At 44.0% G+C, this 25,326-nt stretch overlaps 1 protein-coding gene across 2 annotated transcripts in view; it reads left to right on the top strand.

Moving 5' to 3' along the window:
* Ubr2 (ubiquitin protein ligase E3 component n-recognin 2) overlaps nt 1-25,326 on the top strand; it is an 80,326-nt gene that overhangs the window by 22,171 nt on the left and 32,829 nt on the right. The window contains exons 8-23 of one of the 2 annotated variants that reach the window (XM_075980825.1): nt 1,993-2,113; nt 3,325-3,432; nt 4,101-4,189; nt 5,224-5,322; nt 10,742-10,905; nt 10,990-11,089; nt 12,717-12,845; nt 13,893-14,076; nt 17,057-17,118; nt 18,108-18,218; nt 19,518-19,583; nt 21,068-21,190; nt 21,298-21,361; nt 22,060-22,184; nt 23,310-23,362; nt 24,572-24,674. In XM_075980825.1, the coding sequence (XP_075836940.1) occupies nt 1,993-2,113; nt 3,325-3,432; nt 4,101-4,189; nt 5,224-5,322; nt 10,742-10,905; nt 10,990-11,089; nt 12,717-12,845; nt 13,893-14,076; nt 17,057-17,118; nt 18,108-18,218; nt 19,518-19,583; nt 21,068-21,190; nt 21,298-21,361; nt 22,060-22,184; nt 23,310-23,362; nt 24,572-24,674 (1,701 nt within the window). Of the gene's footprint in view, nt 1-1,992; nt 2,114-3,324; nt 3,433-4,100; nt 4,190-5,223; nt 5,323-5,392; nt 5,492-10,741; nt 10,906-10,989; nt 11,090-12,716; nt 12,846-13,892; nt 14,077-17,056; nt 17,119-18,107; nt 18,219-19,517; nt 19,584-21,067; nt 21,191-21,297; nt 21,362-22,059; nt 22,185-23,309; nt 23,363-24,571; nt 24,675-25,326 lie in introns of both variants that reach the window. The other variant, XM_075980826.1, reaches the window with a different exon arrangement.

Raw genomic sequence — 25,326 nt, 5'->3', positions numbered from 1 at the left:
TTCTTAACATATTATTATTCTGGTTCTCTCAAAGCTATTTAAAATTGCTAATAGGGAAGAAATTACATATATTTTTGGCCACATCAAATTTTTAACAAAATATTACATACTTAGAGTCAAAAGACAGACAGCAGATTTGGAAAAATCTTCTGACACAGATGTGTATGATGTGTGTTTACAGAGGAAATACGCAAAGCCATATATGTATAAAAGTAGGTTATGGACATAGGGTACAGCGAGGACAAGAAATAAAAGGAAGTATTAAAAGGAAGTGTTTTAGAAGTGTAGACATTTCTCTAACAAAGGGAAACAACCAATGAGAACATGGAGACACGGACTCCACCCTAACTGGGATACCTCAGTCCTGTTGGGTGACTTCCATCCAGAACAGTAGTCAGCGGGGGTATAGGATAATTGAAACCCTTGTGTTGTGCTGATGGAAATGTAAAAGGACAGGAGCTGCTATGGGAAGCTGCATGGCTGTTCCCCTAGAAATTAAAATTAGAATGACCTTGAAATTAGGTCATACGTTAGTGTCTTCACGCTTTCTAAATAAATGATTGTGTATAAAAAAAAATAGAATGACCATATGAGCCAGGATTTTTGTTTCTGGGTATGCATGTAAATGAGAAGTTTATTGAACCCAGTGTCTGTTGACAGGTGAACAGAGAAAATGTAGCATACATGTACAGTGGAATGTCTCCCCACACTTAAGTGTGACACTGTGTATAACTCTTGACTGATGTTAAAGTAAAATGAGCAAGAAATGGATGAATCCTTGTGTGATTCCACCTGTATGAGGATGGGAGAGCAGAGTGATAGCTCAGGATGGGACAGGCACGTGTTCACTGGCTGCAAGGTTTCAGCTTGCAAAATGAAGCGTTCTTCAGACTGGAGACATAGAGGGCTCAGGGCTTAAGAGCACTGGCTACTGTTGTAGAGGACCCAGCTTCAAATCCCAGCACCCACATGGCAGCTCACAACCGTCCATTATGCTAGTTAAGGGGGATCTGATGCTCTCTATCTGCCTCCAGAGGCACTGTGCGCACCAAGTATGAGATACTTGTGGGCAAAGCACCCATACATGTAAAATTTAAAAATAACTTTGGCCGGGTGGTGGTGGTGCACGCCTTTAATCCCAGCACTCAGGAGGCAGAGGCAGGAGGATCTCTGTAAGTTTGAGGCCAGCCTGGTCTACAAGAGCTAGTTCCAGGACAGTCACCAAAACTACACAGAGAAACCCTATCTTGACAAAACAAAAGAAAAAGAGGAAGGAAGGAAGGAAGGAAGGAAGGAAGGAAGGAAGGAAGGAAGGAAGGAAGGAAGGAAGGAAGGAAGGAAGGAAAGAAAGAAGGAAAGAAAGAAGGAAAGAAAGAAGGAAAGAAGGAAGGGGAAGGAAAGAAGGAAGGGGAAGGAAAGGAAGGAAGGGGAATGGAAGGGAGGGAGGGAGGAAGGGAGGGAGGGAGGGAGGGAGGGCTGGAGAAATGGCTCAGAGGTTAAGAGCACTGGCTGCTCTTCCAGAGGTCTTGAGTTCAATTCCCAGCAGCCACATGGTGGCTCACAACCATCTGTAATGGGGTCTGGTGCCCTCTTCTGGCCTGCAGGCATGGAGGCTGAACACTGTGTACATAATTAATAAATAAATAAATAAAAAAGAAAGAAAGAAAAAAAGAAGGAAAAGAAAGAAAGAGGTTGAAGGCAGAAAGCAAGCTTTCTTGAGGATTTAAGCTATTTGTAATTGGCACTACAGATTTTCGTATATATGACCAAAGGCTCTGGTGGCTCATAAGGTGGATCCTCCTCTTACCGTTGTCACTGAATCTTTAGATCCTGTCTAGAAAATAAGCTGAGTCGGTGTGTTAAAAAAAATGGTGCTTTATTATAGACACATAGAAGTTGTGTGGGTATTGTGGTTTTATTAAGAATGCTAGTGCCTTCTGCCTCTTAAACGGCTGTTTTAAGTTAGACTTTTCTCCTCCCTGTTTCCTTAAGAGGAACACCAGCAGACAGACCAAGCCGCTCAAAGTTCAAGTCATGCACTCATCTGTTGCTGCTCATCAGAATTTTGGTTTGAAAGCTCTGTCTTGGCTGGGAAGTGTTATTGGATATTCAGGTAGGTTTGATATGTCAAGACTGTATCTAAATGACATGTCAGAAGGGACTGTTTTCAGTGACGTATCCTGTCGAACCCTTCACAGATGAAGCTGCAAAGTGCTGCTGTAATTTAATTAAATGTTAATGATAATACAATTTAATAAAATTAATTTAAATAATTTAAATGTTTGGCCTCTTACAGCTTTTGTTTATGACCAGTCCTTTGCATATCTGAAACCGTGTACATTGGAATCTACTAATTTATGTTTGCCACTCTTAGGTTTTTCTTTTCTTGACTTACATAGAAGACAATTTGTATGTACCATAATCATGAACCTCATGTCCAAAGCCAAAAATGCAAGTTGGGTTCTATTCACTAAAGGATAAATTAGGAATAGATTTATGCTACCTGTCATAAATAGGCAAAACATAATGTTACTGTAGGAAAGATCCCTTAACATTTGTATTGAAGGCTGTTAGAAAAATACTACACTGTGAGCTGATGATTAAAAACACAGACAGGACCAAACAGTGGTGGCATACACCTTTAATATCAGCATTTGGGAGACAGAGCAACTTTAGTCTACAGAGTTCAGGACAGCCAGAGCTGTTACACAGAGAGACCCTGTCTCAGGGGAGGGAAATACAGACGAGATACACCACATGCATGTATGCTGGAGAGCTTATCTAGAGCGCAGCACTTAGAAGATGTGAGAGTCTGTCCTCCAGGCCTCTCATACAGTGCTGTATTGTAGTTAAGTTTGATGGAAAATATTTTACGTAGCATTAATAAACTATATTGATACATATTGCAGTGTAAGGGCTACACATTGTTCTGTTAGCAGTTTTGTGTTGTGACTACCTCACACATAGTCTTTCTGGCTGATTTTACTAACCCTGTGTCCCTTAGCATACATACCTAGAGAACAGCATTACATCAGCAAGTTGGGGATTCTTTTTTTCCAATTAAATTCATTAGGGCAGAAAAGACTATTGCCTTTCTGACAGACATTAACTTTGACATCCTACAATTAGAGTTGTGATTTGAGGTTTCTAATGTTTTCTCCTTTTTGTAAAAATAAAATAGTTAATAAGGTTCTTCCCCAGTTTACCCTTCACTAAGACGTGGCGCTGATTGGAGCCCACACTGAAGCATACTGAAGCGTCATCTCCGTTAATATTTAAAGCTTGCCATTCCTGTTTCATGACTGTTCTTCCTTCTGTTTAAAGATGGCCTTCGCCGGATTTTGTGTCAGGTCGGATTACAAGAAGGGCCAGATGGTGAAAACTCTTCTCTGGTGGACAGACTGATGCTTAATGATTCCAGACTATGGAAAGGTGACTTGCTTATCACTTCTGAGGGTTAGTGTGTCAAAGCTGGGTATTTTTTTTTAATTTGGAAATGTTAGTAAATATATTTGTACTTTTTAAAATTACAATTATAGTGCTAGATTCAGACCCTAACAAATACACCAAACATTAGCACTGTAACCTTATTTTAAAGAAAAAAAAGTATTGTATAGGAGGCCTATGACCTAGATTAAAGAGCTTCTGTATCTTCTTACAATATCACATGTAGAGTTAGGCAAGGCAGCACATGCTGTGTTCCCAGCACTCGGGAGTCCAACACCAACCTAGACTACAGGCTAGCATGCATTTTGCACGCATTTTATTTTTAAAAACATTGCAGGATAGGAGAGATGGCTCAGTAATTAGGAGGATACACTGCACAAGCAGAGGACCCAAGTCCTGTTCCCAACGTACACATTAGGTGTTGTCCGCCTGTAACTCCGCTGTCAGGGATGTGGCACTTCTTGCCTCCATGGTCACCTGGGCAAACTCACATATGCAGACACATGTTGATAATTAAAGTAAAATCCTTTTTTTTTTTAAAAAAAAAAAGTGTTTTGTTCTGAGCAAAGCATAGAGTTTTGTCCTTGTGGTCTGAGATGCATGCAGCTATGGAAATGGAGTTCTGGTCTCTCACACTCTGCTCTTCTCCGAAGGTGCTAGGAGTGTCTACCACCAGTTGTTCATGAGCAGCCTGCTCATGGACCCCAAGTACAAGAAGCTCTTTGCTGTTCGATTTGCAAAGGTAAGTAGGATTTTTATTTTTCCAGTTAGTTATTTAAGGAATAACTATAGTATTTGGGGCTCCAAAACTATTAATGTTAACAATGAGATGTGAGGTTATCCATTTGAAATTCTAAGAAACTTAAGAATCTTCTTAGCTTTTACCAATAAAGGTGTAGAAGCTTTTACCAATAAAGGTGTAGAAACAAGACTCCCTGCCCCCCCCCCCCCATTATACATAAATACGTAGTGATTGCTGGGCAGTGGTGGCTCACGCCTTTAATTCCAGCACTCTGGAGGCAGAGGCAGGCGGATCTCTCTGAATTTAAGGCCAGCCTGGTCTTCACAGTAAGTACTAGTACAGCTAAGGCTACACAGAAAAATCCTGCCTCGATCCCTTCCCCCCCAAAAAATATAACAACATAAATATGCAGTGATTGGGATTTGAAATGATGACTTAACCTCATACCATTATAGATGGGTCTAATCCTATTAAAATCCATGGAGGCAGTGTGCCTCTCTTGGTATGATTTGGGAATGGTGAATTCCAGATGGCTGACAGAGTTGGTTTTGCTTTCAGAAGCACATGGTGACATGGTATTTAATGTATACCCCAGTGGGAACACTTAACAAAGGAAGCACATGGCAGTCATTTAGAGAGATCTTTCAGAACATCCATGTTTGTGTCCTATTCCCAAATCTATCGATGGTGACCTTGCAGGAGTCACATGATTCTGATGTGTATTCCAAAGCAATGAAAGGCTGATTTGGGGGCAGATAGTATGATGTTGCTGTGCCCAGTGAACAGTGGCACCTTTGGGTTTTAGGAGGTCTGACTCCCTATCTGGGCTGCTAAACTAGCACTGTGCTCCAGAAGAACCTATTAGCACAGCTTTCCGCAGCAAATCGGTATTGACACAACATCTAATTGGTAGTGATCTTTTGGCTTCCATGTCCTACCCATGTCCTACCCATGCCATCCCCAGCACTGAGTTTTCAGTATAACCCTTAACCGTTTGGTCACTGGACTAGAGGAATTTCCCCCTTGTTGTTTAGAATTACCAGCAGTTGCAGAGAGATTTTATGGAGGATGATCACGAGCGAGCAGTGTCGGTGACTGCTCTATCTGTCCAGTTCTTCACCGCACCTACTCTGGTGAGTAGAGTCTGCCTCTCCTCTGTAACTCATAGCCGGCACTCCTTGCCTCTTTTTGCCTTCTTATTAGAACTATGAGCGTTTGCAGAGTGATTATGTGACAGATGACCACGACAGAGAGTTTTCAGTCGCAGACCTCTCGGTTCAGATATTCACAGTTCCTTCACTTGTAAGTACTGAAAGACTAGAGAATGCTCTTGTTTTCCGTTAACAGAAGTAAAGCCTCAGATCCTGGAGGTAAGACCTGGGTGCTCCTCAATAAGCAGGTACTTCGTGTAGGAGGCAGTCAGGTTTCAGACATCACCCAGCACACACAACGTATCTTTGAATGTCAAAGTAATAATGGAGAAGAGTTGGATTTCTTAGCGGTTTTGGACTGATGAATTAACATTGAGCTAGCTGGGCAGTGGTAGTGCTCAGGCCTTTAATCCCAGCACTGGGGAGGCAGAGGCAGGTGGATCTCTAAGTTCAAGCCAGCTTGGTCTACAAGAGCTAGTTCCAGGACAAGCTCCAAAACTACAGAGAAACCCTGTCTCAAAAAAATAATAAAATAAAATTTAAAAAATTAACATTTAGCTGGTTAGTTTATCAAATATATTCCTGACAATTCGAATCAGATAACATGCCATATACCATCTTAGGTCTTGAAGAATCTTCCTCCTCAATCCTCCCCCTCATAAGGAAAGAGTAGCTAAGGCAACTGAGTCACATTGCTTGGCTTGGCTTTTACTAATGTTCTCCAGGTTGCTCTCTGACCTATTCAGGGTTACTAGTGCTGTGAAGAAACACCAGGACTAAAAGCAGCTTAGAGAGGAAAGGGGTTCTTTGGTTTACACTTCGACACTGTATTCCATCAGTGGAGGAAGTCAAGACAAGAACTCAAACAGTTCAGGAACCTGGAGGCCGGAGCTGATTCAGGGGCCATGGAGGGGTACTGCTCACTGGCTTGCTCAGCCTACCTTATAGACCCCAGAACCACCTGCCCAGGGATGGCAGCACGTCAGTCACTAAGAAAATGTCCCACAGGCTTGCCTGTAGCCAATCTTAGGAGACTCCCTCCTCTCAGATGACTTCAGCTTGTGTCAAGTTGACATAAAACCAGCCACGATGGTCCTGAAGCCTCCATCAGTTAAGTTTCATCATGTATGGTAACTAAAGATTGTACTCCATTGAACAAATTTATTACCATTTATTAGGCAAAGCTTTAAAAGTGAAATGATGAACGAAATAGATGTGACTGAAATGAGTAATGAAAACGTTCTGCCAGAGGCCCTGAGTTCAGTTCCCGGCACCCACATGGTGGCTGGAAACACCTACGACTCCAGCCCAGGGGTCTGATGTTGCCTTCTGGCCTCAGGCACCAGGCTGGAATGCAGTAAGTACATGGACATACATGAAGATAAGCAGCAATACACATTAAGTTTGCTTTCTGCAAGAGCAAATAAGGCCATAGCCCTTAGCCGGAGTCCACCTTCTGTGGAGACTGGAAGGGAGGATGTCTGCAGAGTGCGCCATGGGAAGGGTTTGCATGTGGGAGCAGCTCGGTGTACTCTGAGCTCAGAGCAAGGCTGTGGAGTTTGAAGAACAGTTTGTACTCACTTTCCTAGCAAGTACATTTTCTAGTGGGGCTGGGGAAGTCACTTCTTTTTGTTAAGAAATATTTGCTAGCTGGGCAGTGGTGGTGCACACCTTTAATCCCAGCACTCAGGAGATAGAGGCAGGCAGATCTCTGTGCATTAAATGCCAGCCTGGTCAACAGATCCAGTTCTAGAACATCCAGGACTGTTACACAGAGAGCTGTGTCTCCAAAAAATCAAAAGGAAAGTATCTAGCAAAGACTATCTTCAGTGACCTGCTCATTAATGGACGCTGCTGCAGGCCCAGTCAGGGATCGTGTGTTTATCTTAGAGCACGAGAGACACTTGGACCACTGGATTTTCACTTATCATGTGTGTGCGTGTGTGCATATGAGTACATGTGTGTGAGTGTACTCAGGGCCTCACACATGCTAGGCGAGCTCACTCTACCATTGAGCTATAGCTCCAGTCCTACACTTGTGATTTGAAAAGACTGCTATTTGCAAGATGGGGAATAAATTAGAGGAAGGCAGTAAAGCGAATCTGGAGAACTTACCTAGAACTTAATGCAGTGAGGCTGTGTAAAATGGGACGGCACAGCTGGCAAAACCGTTTGCTGCTAAGCCTGTACCTAGGGACAAGCCTGAGGCTACAGGTGGAAGGAGAAGAGACCGAGCCCTGCAGGTTGTCCACTAATCCCTGTGCACATGGTGGAGCACAGCACACACACACTCATTCATTCATTAATATTTAAAGTAAAAGAAGTTAAAGCAGCAGTCCAGAGGAGACTATGCGCTGAGCTGCAGTTCCCAGTGGATGTAGGGATTTTGAGAGCTGCCTTTTGTCACATCTGCAGACCTGGCTGAAGGACGGTGGCTTTCATGACTACTGAGATTTGGAATTGAGGGTTATGTATAAGATGGCTCTGGAGTTTCTAACTTGTAATTAAGTGGAATTTCTAGACAGATCTTTGATGTAGGTGTATGTATTTACTCCTACATCACTCAATATTAAGCCCATGATGCCTACTGGGAGGTGCGGATAAATAGGATATTCAGACTCATCACAGCCTCCACTGCCGGCTGTTGTCTGGAGCAAATCTGTGGGCCTTTTTCATTTGGTTAGCCACGACCTACTGTCTCTCTTGGCTTGGCAGACATGTCTCAGCCTGGGGCTGTCATGATTCAGGTTCTGAAATCTAGAGTCCTCGTACTTGAAGAAATTGCCTTCTTAGAATCAGCCTGGCAGGTTCAGGCACCACTTGACAGGAACATTAGAGCTAACAATGGCTCACTGGATAGAAGTGCTTGCTGTGAAAGCAGTAGGACCCAGCTTGTATCCCAGCTCTGGCTGGAGCTGGGAGGAAGATCATTGGGCCTGCCTCTGTCTCGGGAGTGCTGGGATTAAAAGTGTGAGCCTCCGCCACCCGGCCTCCAGTGACTTTCTTCACTGCCCCAGTCAGTATTCTCCTGATTGGATCCTGTGGCGTTGAGTTTAACCAGAGCATGTCCCTGAAACATTACTTTTATTCAGTCTTACAGGGGACTTTGTAGCCTATTGTGAACATGTTATAAGATGTTGGCTAACTCTGGTGGTGCAAATTTTAATATGAATTACAAAAAAATAACCAAGTTATGGAGTGATAATGTTTATAAAGCAAGTGGGATTGTAGGCCTGTGCATCAAGTGGTGGGTCTATAATCACAGTTGCAGTGGCTGTGTAGTAACCAGTGTTTAATGATGACAGCTCTCTTGGAAAGTTAGCAGCAATTTGGACAAAGTTCCAATGCAAGGACTGAAAGCATTCTCTGTAGCCTTAGAGAATGTGCCTCCTGCATTTTAGACCCAGCCGTCTCTAGCATTAGCCAGAACGACTGGTGCCTTGGCTGTGAGACTGCCCACCCCAGTGGTGTTGTGTCCACTAAGCTTCCGTTCTCACGCCTCTCGCCGGTGCTGCGCAGCCGTGTGTCGCCCGGTGGGATTGCCTCTGCTTTCCTTAACTTCCTAGTCAAGGCAGCAAGCAGGAAAAGCTCGCCTTCCTGGGAACCTGTGTGTACTTGTGGCTCCTCAGACTCGACCATAGTCTTCCCTGGAGAATTCTTTGCCGTTCTTACACCTTTAATTTTCCCTAGCTAAGTTAGAAGGTCTAAATTTACTGTGACTCCCACATTTTGACTTTACCACAGAAGATGAAGATTAAACTGTGTAGCGAGCAGTAGAGCGACTGAAAAGGCTCATGTACTGGATGGGTGTGGGGCTCGGTGAGCCTTTTCTGGGAGGAGGTTGGTGATGCTGTCAATCTTAGACTGTACTCCCTCTGGGCGATTCCACTTGCAGGGAGTTACTTTGCCATTTTACATAGTGGGTATTTGTGATGTCTTTTTTAATAGCACATACCAAAAAACTGTAAATGACAGCAGTCCAGACCTGGCTAAATGTGAGAGCAGAGTGTGCCTGATGGTGTTAAAAAGAAAGAGAAACTGTGTGAGATGCTACAGGATAATCTCTGTGTCGGTTTCTATCAAGTGAAAACTGAAGAGCAGAATGGTAGTTGATAGCATGTTCTCTGTGGTCGTATATATCCATACGTATGGATTTAACATTATCCACACTTGTGGGTAGGTAGGTATTAGATACCAGCTCTGGAAGAAGGCAGAAATCTCCTATCAGTTTGTGTTTGGATGGCAGACCTCAGGAGCTAGCAGACCTTTGATGTGGGAGTGTCATGTATCAATCTGTTGATTTCATTGGCTAAGCAATAAAGAAACTGCTAGGCCCATTGGATAGGCCCACCCTTAGGTGGGTGGAGTAAACAGAACAGAATGCCGGGAGGAAGAGGAAGTGAGGTCAGACTCGACAGCTCTCCTCTCCAGAGCAGACGCAGGAGAGACGCCATGCTACCTGCTCCAGGGAAGACGCACGCTATGAAGCTCCGACCCAGGATGGACTTAGGCTAGAATCTTCCTGGTAAGCGCACCTAGGGGCGCTACACAGATGATTAGAAATGGGCTAAATTAATATGTGAGAGTTAGCCTAGAATAGGCTAGATAGGAATGGGCCAGAGCAGTGTTTAAAAATATACAGTGTCCGTGTAATTATTTCGGGGCATAAGCCAGGCAGCCGGGAGCTGGGTTTCGGGAAGCGGCCCGCAGGTCCTTCAACAAATGGCGCCCAACGTGGGGCGCCAAAATGTAGCGGCGTAAACGAATGCAGACCGTTTGTAAAAATATATATATAGTTTTAATGTAGAAATAGACTTACAGAACCACCGTTCCCGCGGAGACCAGGAAAGTAGAAGCGACAGCTCGGAGCACGCTCGCCCAATTTATAGGCAGACATTAGCCCGAGGCGAACACGCCCCCTAAGGGGCGGGACTTATCCCTACAGACCTTACACTTCCTAAAGTCAGAAAAGCAGAAACCAATGTCAGCTGATTGAGAGAGAGAGAGAGAGAGAGAGAGAGAGAGAGAGAGAGAGAGAGAGAGAAAGTACAGTTTCATACTGAACTTGAGATAATCAGTGGTGGTGATTTTAACCTCTGGACCCCACAATAAGTACCCATACTTATTGTATAGTGTATGTAAATGTCTCATTTAAAGAAAAGTTAATGCTGTTGTGCCATCTTTTGACCTTGGACACTACTCACCCGTGCTGCACATACACAATGTGGACAAATGCTCATACACATAAACTAGAGCTAAATCTTCAGAGCGACCCGGTAGTGCACTTGAGCTGAGTTACTGGTGTTGAGCAAGTTTAAAGTGTGGGCGCTAAACTAGTAATGGCTCTTAGTTCCCTGGGGTACAGGTTTTGATTGCCATCCTCTGTGATGAACTGTTTTAGGCCCGAATGCTCATCACGGAAGAGAACCTGATGACTGTTATCATTAAGGCTTTCATGGACCATTTGAAACAACGAGATGCCCAGGGTAGATTCCAATTTGAACGCTACACTGCCCTTCAAGCCTTCAAGTTCAGGAGAGTTCAGAGCCTTATCTTAGATCTCAAGTAAGTGTTTCTTTCATTTCCACACAAATTATAGCTTGTACAATGCTGGTATTTCTGTGTTCACTGCCACTGTTGTCTATGTAGGTATGTATTGATTAGCAAACCAACTGAGTGGTCAGATGAGCTGAGGCAGAAGTTCTTAGAAGGGTTCGATGCCTTTTTGGAATTACTGAGATGCATGCAGGTATGTATAAACCGAACTTATTTCTGTGTGAACACGTTCCTGTAAGCTTCCCCATCCCTCATTTCAGTTTCAGTGGACCAGTGAGGAGGCTCAGTTTAGAGGAATGTTTATTGCAGAAGCCAGAGGGCATGAGATCTGTCCCCAGAACCCACAGCAAAAATAAGTTGTTTTCTTTTTTTTAAAAAGATGTCTTGTTTGGGGCTGGAATGATGGCTCAGCAGCACTGGCTTCTCCTCTTCCAGAGGACCAGGATCAATTCCCACCATCCATCTGCTTGACAGCTCTAAACTATCAGGAGCTCCAGTTCCAGGGGATCCGGTGCCCTCTTCTGGTCACCCTGGGCACTGCATGCACATGGTGCACCACTGTGTGCAAGCAGAACAGGCACAAAGAAGTTTTTAATTTAAAAAAAAAAAGGTGTTTGGGTTCTCATTAGTACTGCTTTTTGAGAGTTTGCAAGTCCTTTTCCGTGGTTATTTTGCTAGTGTACTTAAGTTCATTTGAAAAACTAGTGTTTTTGCATGCTTGGTGACAAACTCAGGACCCTGTGCCCAGACAGTAGGCAGGCATTCTACCACTAAGCCTAGCTCTTGATAAACTCCCAGCCTCTGATTTATTTTCTGTTGCAAAGAGGAGGTTTTTTTGGTGCGTGCGTGTGTGTGTGTGTGCACACGCACACGTACTTGCTGTGCATGGATGCCATAGCACACCTGTGGAGGTCAACAGACAGCTCATGGCAGTCAGTTCTCCTTCTACAATGTGGGTCTCAAGGTGACTCTGGTGTTCAGGTTAGTACCAGGCTCTGCTGCCCACTGAGCCGTCTCTCTGGCCTGTGTTTTATTTTCAGTGTTTCTACAGTTGCTTTTCCTCTTAGTGGGATCTGTACATAGTACAGTCCAGACCGTTTTCCTCACTGGTCTCTTTGTGTGCAAATCAGAATCTAGACGTAGAGACAAAGAGCATGGAAGCAATTCAGAGACAGGAGACTCCCTAAAACACTTCAGGAAGAGCTGTGTGAGAAGGCACTCCCTTTGAAATGTCGGAGGTGTTCTGTATTCTCTGTTAGTGATTCTTATACTCCAGGATAGCTTAGCTATTCCTTAAAAAAAAATTGCACTCTTTTTTATGAAAGGCTATTTGTTTTCATTCTGGCACTCTGAGCTTTGACTACACATTAGTGAGTATATAACCCATCTTCTCGCATAACTGTGTAGTGTAGTTGTAAGGCCTGTCAAGGGCTGAGCATGGAACGCTGCTGAAGCAAGTGCTTAGTATATGCGGCACCCTGGGTTCAGCCACCACTGGCACATAAATCCTGGAGAGGTATGGTGACAGATAGCTACAATCCCAGCATTCAAGAAGCCAAGGCAGAGTGATCATGTCTTCCAGGCCAGCCAGTCTGCTTAAGGAGACCCTGTCTCAAGCATACATGAAAAAAATGATTGAATCAATTTTAAGGAGATTTATTGAATTTCTTAAATTTTTTTCTTGACACTCCTTGCTTAAAAGCTTACATTATTTGAATAGTCTCTGTAATAAATTTATATTTCTTATGCATTGCTCCTTGGGTTTCTCTGTGAGAAAAAACACTAGTTTTTACTCTTACAAACCCTTTCTGGTTTCTAAGGGAATGGATCCGATCACGCGTCAAGTAGGACAGCACATTGAAATGGAGCCGGAGTGGGAAGCCGCCTTCACGCTGCAAATGAAGCTAACACATGTGATTTCCATGGTGCAGGATTGGTGCGCTTTGGATGTGAGTTCCTTCTGGTGGTAGAAACTGTGAGAAACAGTGGGTAGACAGACGCTTGAGTGAAAATAAGAGATTTGGAGAAATATTTGTACAGCTGAGCTCAGAAACAGCACACTTCCACTTCCACCTATACATTAAATAACTATCAAAAGCTCAAATTTTGAAGTGTATGTTAAAAAAAATCAGGAAGGTAATCGTGTATACTCTTATGTAATTATGTTCATTTTCCCCATAATCCTCCCTAGACAGTAAGTGTATAAAATAGTGGATACATTTATCCAAGAATAAGCTTACTTTTGCACATTAAGTCACATTTATCCTGTAACTTAAAATTTCAGCCTTCCCTCATCGATAAGAACCTGTGAAAGTCAGAGGGTCAGAGAGCGTCCATGAGACTTGAACATTGTATGAAAACCTGCTGGATAGAGAAAAGGGGTTTCTGATTCAGAGGCCAAATGTATCATTCTGTGTGATGAGAGGCCTAGGAGCTTTGAGAAGCTACCAGGAATCTGGAGAGGGGACAGGGACAGGGATGGGCAGGACTGCCTGATATCAGGACCTTGGAGTCTAGCTGAAGTGGGAGGCTGCTGTTTGGGTGTACCTAACAGTTACATGGTCCAGTTTGTGTCTGTAAAATTACTCTTTGTTGAGAATGGATGAATGGACCAAGAGTTGAAGCAGGGAGTTTATCAGAGAAATGGTTGCCGGTGTCTTTGAGTTACTGGAGAAGGAGAGAGCAGCTAGCTTTGAGAGAGACTGAGAAGAGAAAGCTGCCACTTTGATGATAGACTAGAAAGCATGAACTGGGGTAAAGGACATTACTGGTAACGTCTAGATTTCCACAGCTTTATTGATAAGTGATGTCATCCATTGGGCAGAGGACAGTGGCAGAAAGGGAGCCATTCTGGGAGGGACGACTGAATTTGGTTTGGTCCATATTATATTTGGTCCATATTGAGATACTTACCTGTCTTGGAATTTGAGGTGCTAAGTCAATGTTGTAGCAACTCGGTCTTTTGGGTAACTTATGTTACAAACCCTCTTTTTTAGGAAACAGTGTTAATTGAAGCTTACAAGAAATGCCTCGCTGTGTTGATGCAGTGTCATGGTGGTTTTACTGATGGGGAACAGCCAATCACACTCAGTATTTCTGGACACTCAGTGGAAACTATCAGATACTGTGTTTCCCAAGAAAAAGTTAGCATTCACCTCCCAATTTCTCGCTTGCTTGCAGGTAAAGCATCTTCCCTAAAAAAAAGAACCCTAAAGTTCTCTCAAATGACTGTGGTGTTTCTAAATACCTGTTGTGTGCTAGGCATTATCCTGAGAGTTTTACATGTGTTCGCCGATCTGGTTGTTCTGCTATGAAGCAGAAGTTATGAAACTTGGTCCATAGATGGGAGGGCTGAGGCGTAACGAGTCCTTGGTGTCCAAGATTGAAGCCAAGCTGGCGTTTTGAGGTATTTGGGCATCGCATCCCATAACATTGTACTGCAGGGCAGGCCTTACTCTGACATCACTGTGGCATCCACATCCTAGTGACTAAGCTCACAGTTCTGACAAATCATGCCAGTCACTCACTTCAAAGCCACTGCTAATAAATCAAAACCACCATAGCTTTTCTCTAAGCTCTTTCTTGCTCATTGATCAATAACCTTTTAAGCAGAATATTATAAGTGAATGCCTTTATTGATGTCAGGCTGTTTTATAAGCCACTTACAGTCACTACACTACCTAAAACAGACACCTTGCAGCATCCAGAGGCTGTGTATGCACCTAGTTCTCCTAGCGGGACCCTCACAACATTGCTTCGAGATCTCTTGATTCTGGATATCTTATCCTACTCAAACTGTTCCCTTTAGCTCATTCTTTTCTTTTTTTTATAATTTATTCTTATTTTATGTGCATTGGTGTTTTGCCTGCATAAATGTGTGTGTGAGGATGCCCGATCCCCTAGAACTGGAGTTAAAAACAGTTGTGAGCAGCCATGTGGATGCTGGGGTCCTCTGGAAGAGCATCCAGTGCTCTTAACCACTGATCCATCTCTCCAACCTCCTTTTAGTTCATTCTTAACTCAGAAAATAGTGGCTTCCTGCTTCCCATCACTGTGATTAGTGACTGTGGCCCAGCAGCGTTTTGCTGTGATGTAAGAGTGCTCTTCACTTGTTTCTGTACTTTTCAGAGAGACTGGAGGATCCGCACCATGACTTCCTTAAATGTGTGCTGAAGGGGTTATTAATTACGGAGTCAACTCCTGTGATAGATCATGGCCTTGTTGAGGGTATCCATCCCTCATTGATGATGTTCATGTCACGGGGTCAAGTACTGATGACCCCTTTCGTTCTGAAGTGCCTCTTAGGGCATCACCACATCTCTGGCTGCTAGCCCTCCACATCCTGCCAGGCTCTAGGACAGGGCCATCAGGTTGTAGGCTGAGATCACAAAACTGAGGCATGTGAGGCTTTTATTTGTAGACATTGACCAGTGAAATAGTACGGCAGCTGTGGACACTGGCTGACACCTGTGATCCCAGGACTCCGCAGAAGAGTTGCCGTGAGTTCCAGCTTAGCCTGGCCTACAGTGAGTTCAAGCCTAGCCTGCACTACAGAGTGACCCTGTGCCAAAGTAACAAGAGAGAGAAAGGGAAGGAAGAAGGGAAAGAATGAATAAAGAGAGACAGAAGGATAGAGGAGATAAAGTTCTGGTTGTAGGGGAAATTTCTCTCCTTCCTATAACTTGTTTATCCCAGGTTTGTTTTCTGCAACTGAGAACTCTTGGTTAAGTGTTAGACGAGAGGGGGGAAAACGTCGGTCCCTTCAACTCAGTGACTTACCACTTCATATCCTTCCAAAACCTGGGTATCTGGGTAGAAGCTGAGGGTAATAATTACTCCCGTGAGAAAGCTAAAAGCCCAGAAATGCACTAACTTCTGCCTATGTCTTCCCTCCCTGAAGTCTGTGCTGTGAGTATCTGGGAGCATTCATCTCCCAGTGTTACGCGAGGTCTGCCCTGGCTGTTTGTAGTCAGAATAGAAAGTAAAATAAACAGTCCATATAGCTGGCTTGGTGGCGCATGCCAGTGACCTCAGCACTTGAGAGGCAGAGGCAAGAGGACTGAGCACAGGTCTGAGACTGGGGCTACAGAGCAAGAGTCTGCTCCAAACAAAACAAAACACAGTTCCCAGACAAGGTGGAGACGGTGCTGGTGGTGCTTCAGCAGTCACTATTAACAGGTTACTAGGAACGGCCTGCAGTGAAGGAAGGCTCTCAAAGACTTGAATGGGGACTGGTAAATACTGATAAATGCTGTCTGTCAAGGGAATGGTCTAAACAGTAGCCTTTGGAATGGCCTATGAGCTAAAAGTGTTCCTCTCATGGGTAGGAAGTAAATTGGTTTTGACTCTGTGTTGGAGGGAGAGAGGCCACTTGTTGGTTCCTGACCACTTAGCCCCGAAATAATCACACAGAAATTATATTATTTAAAACTGCTTTACCAATTACTTAAGCATATTTTTAGCTAGCTCTTACATCTAGAATTAACCCATCTCCATTATTTTATATCTTACCATGAGGTTCGTGGCCTACTGGCAAGGTTCTACCATCTGTCTACAGTAGGACTACATGGCTTCTCTCTGACTCCGCCCTTCTTTCTCCCAGCATTCAGTTTAGTTTTCCCCACCTACCTAAGTTCTGCCCTATCAACAGGCCAAGGCAGGTTCTTTAATCACCAGTGTGTATTCACAGCATACAGAGGGAAATCCCATGTCAACTCTAAACTGGAAATTCTAAGGAACTTAATTCTGAGGTCAAGGTCAGCACAGACCATGGGTCAGTCAGAGCCAGTTTCTCTGTTCAGTTGCCAGAAGGATCTCAGCTTCCAGCAAGAACGAAGCCCATGGCCCAGGAGATACCTCTACATTGGCATAATGTGTATCATTGCTTTGATTGCTGTTGAGCTGTTTTGGCTGTGTCTGTACATCCAGTATTTACTTCTAAAATGTCAGCAGTATTAATGAAGATGAGTTCTAACTGCGTCTAATGTAGATTTGTTGAAAAGCTTTATTTATAGATACATTATATTTTATAATTTAATTTGCAATCTGATGCATTCCCAAACTTTTTTTTCAAAAGTTAAATAGTGAAGTTGGGTGATCATTGAGTCTAGTAAACATTAGTTTTACTATAGAAATGCGTTTCTGTTTCTTCTCCATGCAGGTTTGCATGTGTTATTAAGCAGAAGTGAAGTGGCATATAAATTCCCCGAGCTCCTGCCTCTGGTAAGTGGCTTCAACATTAATAAGAACATCTAGTTATTATATTATGTTTGAAACCAAATTGAAACAAACTTTTATTAATGTGGGTTCTCCAGAGAAGAGAAACAATAGGGGTGTGTTGAAATGTGTGTGTGTGTGTGTGTGTGTGTGTGTGTGTGCGCGCGCACGCGCGCAGGAGTAAGGAACTGTTTTAAGGGTTTGCCTCATGTATTTATAGACTTGGAAATGAGTCTCGGTGAGCATCCTGGCACAGTGGAGAGCCCAGAAGATAGTTGGCATTGTAGTCACAAGTGCAGAGTCCTTTGTGAAGTCAGAATTCCTTCTTCAAAGAGCACACTTTTGGGGCTGGGGAGGTGGCTCATTGGATGAAATGGCTTCTGTGCACAGAACGAGGACAAGCTGTTTGCATCAGTACATACAAAGACAGAAGAAACAGGGATGTGCCCAGGTCACAGCAGCCAGTAGCACCTGCCCTAGCCAAGGTGGAAGGCAAGAACTGATACCAGAGGCTTTCCTCTGACCTCCACACATGCACCGCAACGCGTGTACACCCCCACAGAGAAACCCTCCTGACAGGGTTTCTCTGTAGCTTTTGGTTCCTGTCCTGGAACTAGCTCTTGTAGGCCAGGCTGGCCTCGAACTCACAGAGATCTGCCTGCCTCTGCCTCCCGAGTGCTGGGATTAAAGGCGTGCGCCACCACCGCCTGGCAAAACCCACCTTTTCTACAGCCTCCATTTGAGATGATGGGCCCCATCCACATCAGAGAATAATTTCCCATTTTCAAACTTTACTAAAATATAAAGAATGCCTCTCAGTTCCAGCTAGATTAGGCCGGCCATAAATAATCTAGCTAAATTAACACAAAATTGTCACACAGATATATCTTAGCGTAGATATAGCATAGTATTTTGTAAGCTTTCCTGTTAACCGCCTTTCCTTATGCAAATTTTAACAAGGTGGATTTTTTTGTTTTTGTTTTTTTAACACACAGAGTGAACTGAGCCCACCCATGTTGATAGAGCATCCTCTTAGATGTCTTGTCTTATGTGCACAAGTGCATGCTGGGATGTGGAGAAGAAATGGCTTCTCATTAGTAAACCAGGTAAGTGACTTTTGTTGTTTTTTTAGTTCTGTGATGTTTTGATTCCATTCATTAACTTTTATGATAAACCTTGTATAGTTTTAAATGGACATTGAAAGTTTTGACTCTGGAGTCTAGAGAGATGGTTCAGCAGTTAAGAGTGCTTGTTGCTCTTGCAGAGGACCTGGGTTTAATCCCCAGCACCCATGACAGGTTATTCACCACCTCTGTAACTACAGCTCCAAGGGCTCTGACACCCTCTTTTTTTTTTAATTTTATTTATTTATTATGTACACAGTACTCTGCCTGCCTGTATCCCTGCAGACCAGAAGAGGGCACCAAATCTCATTACAGGTGGTTGTGAGCCACCATGTGGTTGCTGGGAATTGAACTCAGGACCTTTGGAAGAGCAGGCAATGCTCTTAACTGCTGAGCCATCTCTCCAGCCCTCTGACACCCTCTTTTGACTTATGAGTGTACCCCACACATGTACCCCCCCACACACACACACAAATAAGTCTTTTTTAAAAAAAGGGTTTAGTCTGTATTACCTGTGTTGAATTGTTAGAAAAATTCAAAGTAAGCTAAGGTTTCTTAGATGTCTTATATTTCATCAGGGAAAGTGGAAATGAGTAACAGTGGTCTTAATGTTTACTAGAAACAGTCTTTAAGGCAAAGCTGAACAGTAAAATCTAAACTGTGTTTCACTTGCTCCACTGCCCAGAGTGTGGGCAGACTCAGTGGTGAGAGCACTTGCAGCCAAACCTGGTGATCTGAGTTCAGTCCCTGACATCCACATTGGCCTAATTTGCTTTTTACTGCTGTGATAAACACCATAACCCAAAGTAGCTTTGGGTGGGTGCTCCATCATCTTACAGTTCACGAAGGGTAAGTTAGGGCAGGAACTGAATCAGCAACTCTGGAGGACACTGCTTAGCTTGATATACAACCCAAAGCCACGCAACCAACAGGGCCACTCCTTGCCGTGGCTGGGCCTTCCCACATCAATCATAATGGAGAGAACACCTACAGACTTGCCCACAGGCTAGACTTACCAAGACATTTTCTCAATTGAGGTTCCCTCTTCCCATGTGACCTTAGCTTGTGTCAGGTTGACAGGAAACCAACCTCTAGTTGGTTTATTTGTGCTAGGATAGTGATAACTAAAAACTCAGCCAGATCCATGTAAGCAGAGAGGCACACACTTGTGCTTAACAAACCCAGTGAGGCAATGATCAGGAAGCTATACCCATCAAAGTTTATTTAACTTTTATGATTAATTATTAGTTAATTAATTATATTTATAATTATTGTTTGTAGATCTATTACTACCATAATGTGAAATGCAGACGGGAGATGTTCGACAAAGACATAGTGATGCTTCAGGTAATGAGTTAAAACCCTGACTGCGGGGTGCGGTGAGTTTTGGTCTTTGCTTCCACTGAGACAGTCTCTTAAAACTCCTTCCCATACTTCTGACTCCTGCCTGCCCTGTCCTAACACTTCCCACACCAGGCCACCAGCCTGTACAGTGTTTGCACCTGATTTCCAGAGCTGTCAGGCTAAGCGTGCTAGATATGGCCTGTGTGTTCTATAGCCTCCTGCCTGTCAAGCTTACTGCCTTGGGGAATCTCCCCAGTTGCTAAAATCAGAAACCCTGGCTGGGAAGACAGCTCAGTGCTTAAGAGCTTTTCCTGTTCTTCCAAAGAACCTGGATTCTATCCCCAACACCTAGATCAGGCCCCTCACAACCACCTGCATCTAATATCTCTCTGGTCTCTGTAGGCACAACACTCACATGGCAGACACACACACAGAGAAACTTTTTTTTTTAATAAAATAGACTGGCTTAGTGACTCATACCTTTAGTCCCAGCGCTTGGGGGTCAGAGACAGGCAGATCCTTGTGAATTCAAGGCCAGCCTGATTACATAGCGAGACTTTGTCTCAAAAAGACTAATGATAGTAACAACAGCAAGAGTGTTACAGGCTGTGGAGATGGTCCAGCACTGGTTGCTCTTCCAGAGGACTCTAGTTCAGTTCCTAGCTATTGAGATTTCAGTTTGATTTAGAATTTTTTAATGGCATTAAAAGAAAATTAAATTAATATAAAAGCTTTTGTTTTGTGTAATAGAGTGCTTATCACAAAAGAGAAGGTGGGAGATTATAGATGGATTTTTCTTTGGGCCACCAGCTCAAAACAACCTGGAGACACATTAATTATGAAAGCTTGGCCTCTGGCTTAGGCTTGTTCCACTAGCTCTTACAAATTAAATTAGCCCATTTCTAATCATCTACCTGTTGCCATGTGGGCTTTTACCTCTCCTGCATGTCTTCCTCTCTCTCTGCAACCGGCTGGTGACGCCACCTTTCTCTTCCTAGAGCTCTCTCTGCCCAGAAGTCTCTGCTATATATACCTCCTGCCTCGCTCTTGGCCATTTGACTTCTTATCAATCCAATCACAGTGACACATCTTCACACAGTATAAAGGAATATTCCACAGCAGGAGGTCTCAATAGTGGTATATGTATTTACAAACTGGAAGCTTAGTTGGTATTTCTCTCAGTTCCTAGCAGGCAGTGAGCCCTGATAGGAGAGTGTCCTGTGAACTGACAGAGACTGGGATAGCTCATGCAGTTGTTGTTGGGGGGTTAGGTTATAGGGCACATTATTTGTGTAGATTGTTTGACCAACTAAATTCCTGTCCCCTCTTGTCAGCCATACCATGTAGGGTCTATGGCTAAGCAAACATCCAACTTGCCTTAGAATTGGCGGCCAAATAAGCTGTGTTTTCTTGTGCAGAGGGAAACCTCTAACAGTGAACGTCCCTTCTGACCTTCCTCTTCTCCTTTCTCCCAAACAAACAAAAAGACAGGTGTCTCCATGATGGATCCAAATCACTTCCTGATGATCATGCTGAGCCGCTTTGAACTCTACCAGATCTTCAGCACACCTGACTATGGGAAAAGGTTCAGTTCAGAGGTTACCCATAAGGTAAGAACCTTTATCACAAGACTCCACACGCTAAAGAAGCCTGTGCTGTCGGGATGTGGTCATCATCAAGGGACCGTGTTCTCACCTCTGAACTTGCCTTCCTGCAGGATGTTGTTCAGCAGAACAACACTCTGATAGAAGAGATGCTGTACCTCATCATCATGCTTGTCGGTGAGTTCTGAGAAGGGAGTGGAAGAAGAAAGGATGCAATGGCTGAAGTGGAATGACCTGAAAGACTATTGGGGGAGGGTGCTGGGCCTGTGCTATCTAGGAACTGGGTAGTAAGCAGAGCTGCTGGTGCTTAAATCTTAATTTGTTGTTTCTCTCTGTGGTTCTTGGTATAAATGGCTTCTGGACCCCGAAGGTGGTAATTGCAGTTACTAAAGACCTTGGCTCACAGACGTCCATGTCTCTAGGACCCTCCCTTATTTTCCCAGTTCTTTTATCCCTTATGCTTTGTCATTCACCTGCTGTTTCAGACCTCTTTGGTCATAAAGTAGCAAATCCAGCAGACAGGAATGAAGCTAAGGAAGAGGGCTCAAGGTGAAACCTTGCCTGGCCCTAGGCAGAAGTAGAAAGGGGGCTCCCTCCTTGCCACCAGAGAAGCATAGGGCAAAAGCCTTGACTACTGCTGAGGCCCTCTCTCTTTCTCATCCTTCTCCAAAGCAGCCAGCAACCCTCAAGTCACGTGACATTCTAGTGTGCTGGGAACTGCTCTCGCCTTTGCTCCCCACCACACCAGTCATTACTTTCCCACAGCAGAGTGACTCAGACAGGGGAGTGTATTTCGTTGCAGGAACTAAAAGCATATATCACATAAGTGTCATAGGTCTGTAAAATGTGTCCATCTGCCTTTTTGTTTTGGACAGGAGAAAGATTTAGTCCTGGGGTTGGACAGGTGAGCGCCACAGATGAAATCAAGCGGGAGATTATCCATCAGCTCAGCATCAAACCTATGGCTCACAGCGAACTGGTGAAGTCTCTGCCTGAAGATGTAAGTGCCACAGTTTTTAAAAGAAAGATAGTCAGCTTCCCCACCCACGGCGTGTGCACTTCCCCGCAGCCCTACAAGCTACAGTTCTGAGATGTGGGTAACTCCAGTGAGTGGAATTGCTAGAAGTAACTAAAAAGGAAAATATTGGGAACCCTGAGCAGAAAGCAGAGCAGAGTTAGAGTGAACACTAAAGAATATGCTTCTTAGAGCTACGTTGTTTTGTCCACTAGAGCAGGGCATTTTCCGGTCTTTCAGAACTTGCCATGGTTACACATAATACTTCCCACCTAATGTATTGATGTATTAAGGGAGGCGTGAACTCCCCGCTCACTTGAGTTGAGTAGACTCAAGTTTCTCAGAGCTTTTTCTTTCTCAGGCCCCAGAAGAGTTGTTTGTCTTTTGTTTTTGGGTTTTTTTGTTTTGTTTTCCTGACTTCGGTTTTTTTGAGGCAGAGTTTCCTTGTGTGGCCCAGGCTGGCCTCTGCCTCCCCAGAGCTGGAATTAAAGTGTGCATCCCCACAGCCTGGTGGAAGAGTCACGTCTCATTGAAGTGACTAAAGTCATGTGGACAAGGACAGTCCTAGGTTGAATTAGAATTGTTTTTCCTCCCGGGGCCATTAGTCTTCAGCCACCTAATTTTCAGCCATGGGCTTTTCAGACTTTCAGCTTCTATAGCTGAGAGGCCTTTATTTTCATTGACTCTGCTGTTTGTTTTCAAGTTTTATGGGAGTGTCTGTGTGTGTGTGTGTGTCCACCTGTGAGTGCAGGTGCCCAAAGAGCCCAGAAGAAGGTATTGGATCCCCTAGAGGTGGATGCTTGTGAACCACCTAGTGTGGGTCCTCTGGACAAACAATAGATGCTAGTAACTGCTGAACCATCTCTTGCCCCCTCTTCAGTGTGTTCTGCCAGAGTTGAAATAGGTCAAACCTTTGAACTTACTTTACACAGTCCCAGGGCTCTGCAGTTTGGGTCCTGATTGATTTGACTGGCCTTGTTCAGTCACATCATCCTGACCTTTGGTCCCTGATGGTGGTGTTGGGGACTCATACTAGACCAGGCTAGCCCACTGCCCAGAGTGCCGCAGTTGCCATCCGTCTGCTGAGCATGCTGTTTCTTGCTTCTTTAGGAAAACAAGGAGACTGGCATGGAGAGCGTCATTGAGACCGTTGCCCATTTCAAGTGAGTTTATGTCATATTTTATGAAGTTTTCATTTTTTTAACATTTATTTATTTTTTGTGCACCTGTGTTTACTTCAGCATCACATAATAGAAGTCAAAGAACAGCTTGGAAGTCAGTTCTCTTTTAGGATAAGCTTTTCTGGGATGGAACTCAGGCTGTCAGGCTTAGCGGCAAATGCCTTTTCTCGCTGAGCTGTCTTTCCAGGCTCTGTAATCACTTTTTTTTAATGTGTTTGTTTTGATGAAACAGAGGGTGAAACTGTCCCTTCAAGAGTGGCGGGCCTTTTCAAGTTTTAATTCTGGACTAGGCTTCTCATTGGTGTTTCTTAGGATCAGACCTTGCTCGGCCAGTAGAGCAGCAGAGGGGTCTCCTTGCCTCCTCTAAGGTCTTTACTGCCCAGATGTTCCTAGTATCAAAGCAGGTAGTGTGTATCGTGGGCATCTTTCTTTATCTTGACGAGCAGAGCATCTCTTTGAAGAAAGGAAAGCAAGGTGTATGTCCTGATGAACAGTTTACACTCCTGCACTTTGTCAACACTTGAATGTGTATGTACTTACTCATGTTGGGGGAAGGGAGATGGTGTTGCTTTGAACTAAACTTAGGACTTGCTGGCCTCCTCCCCCAGCCTGGTGCACTTCTATAATTCTGTATAGTAAATGGTTGGATTTGTTGCCTTGCTTCCAGTTACATTATGCAGCCAGTGAGGTAGAGTATCTTGTGTTTCTTGACTGTTTGTAGATCGTGACACCTTTGTGTAATTTCCTTCCCAGCCATCCATCCCCATCTTACTGTTTAAGCATTTTTATATATGATCGAAACATTGATTCTCACTATATTAAATATATGGCAAATACTTTCTCCCTGTTGAGTGTTCTTCCTGTAGCGTGTTATTTCACACAGATGTTTTAATGGAATTTGTCCTATAAAAGTTTTTAAACCATATTGCATGTTAAAACAGAAAAGTTAACACCGTGCGTAGTGGTGTTCAGAGGCTTAGAGATGCTTCAGCTTTGAAGCCTGTGCTGTTGGACTTGAGTCGTCTCCATCACATCACTTCTGTAGCTAGGACCAGCTCAGGGTGGAGGTGCTGGATACAGAACAGCTTCAGCTTGACACCCTAAAAAAGCAAATGTGTGAGCTCCAGTCTTACTAGGACATCTAAGGCTCCTGGTAGGTGTGGCTTTGCTAATAATGTTCTTCCCCCATAGGAAACCTGGGCTGACAGGACGAGGCATGTATGAGCTGAAGCCAGAGTGTGCCAGGGAGTTCAACCTGTATTTCTATCACTTCTCCAGGGCAGAGCAGTCCAAGGTAGGCGGGAGCTCAGTGTGGGAGGAAGTGCTGGGTCCGGTTTCCTTATAAACAGCAGGCTTCTGCTGCCTTCCATGCACTAGAAAGGCACAAGCAGCAGGGCCACTAGGCTCACATGGTCAGGTCTTCCCCACGCTGTCTGGGTGTAGGTGAGTAAGATTAACACACCTGACTTTATTTGCTTATTTATTCATCTGTCTGTGCTGGGCTTAAACCCAGGACTTCGCATGTGCTAACAAGCTCTCTACCACTGAAGTACATCCCCAGTTCATTGTTCTCGACTTCTGAAAACACATTTTCAGCTTATATCAGGATCATCTAGCCCATTTGACACATATTCACAATTGGTCCTATATGATAGGCATTTTGGCTTTTACGCAGTTTTTTTTAATCATTCCAAAGACTGACATTTTTACACTTTTTTTTTTTTTTTTTTTTGGTTTTTTCTGTGGTTTTTTTTTTTTTTTTTTTGGAGCATGTCCTGGAACTAGCTCTTGTAGACCAGGCTGGTCTCGAACTCACAGAGATCCGCCTGCCTCTGCCCAAGTGCTGGGATTAAAGGCGTGCGCCACCACCGCCCGACTGCACTTTTTTTTTTTTTTAAATGTGTATCCCAGGCTGGACTAAAACTCGTGGTCCTCCTGTCTCTGCC

Source organism: Microtus pennsylvanicus, chromosome 7, assembly GCF_037038515.1.
Source record: "Microtus pennsylvanicus isolate mMicPen1 chromosome 7, mMicPen1.hap1, whole genome shotgun sequence".
Taxonomy (NCBI): Eukaryota; Metazoa; Chordata; class Mammalia; order Rodentia; family Cricetidae; genus Microtus; species Microtus pennsylvanicus.
This window is presented reverse-complemented; position numbering and strand designations above follow the sequence as displayed.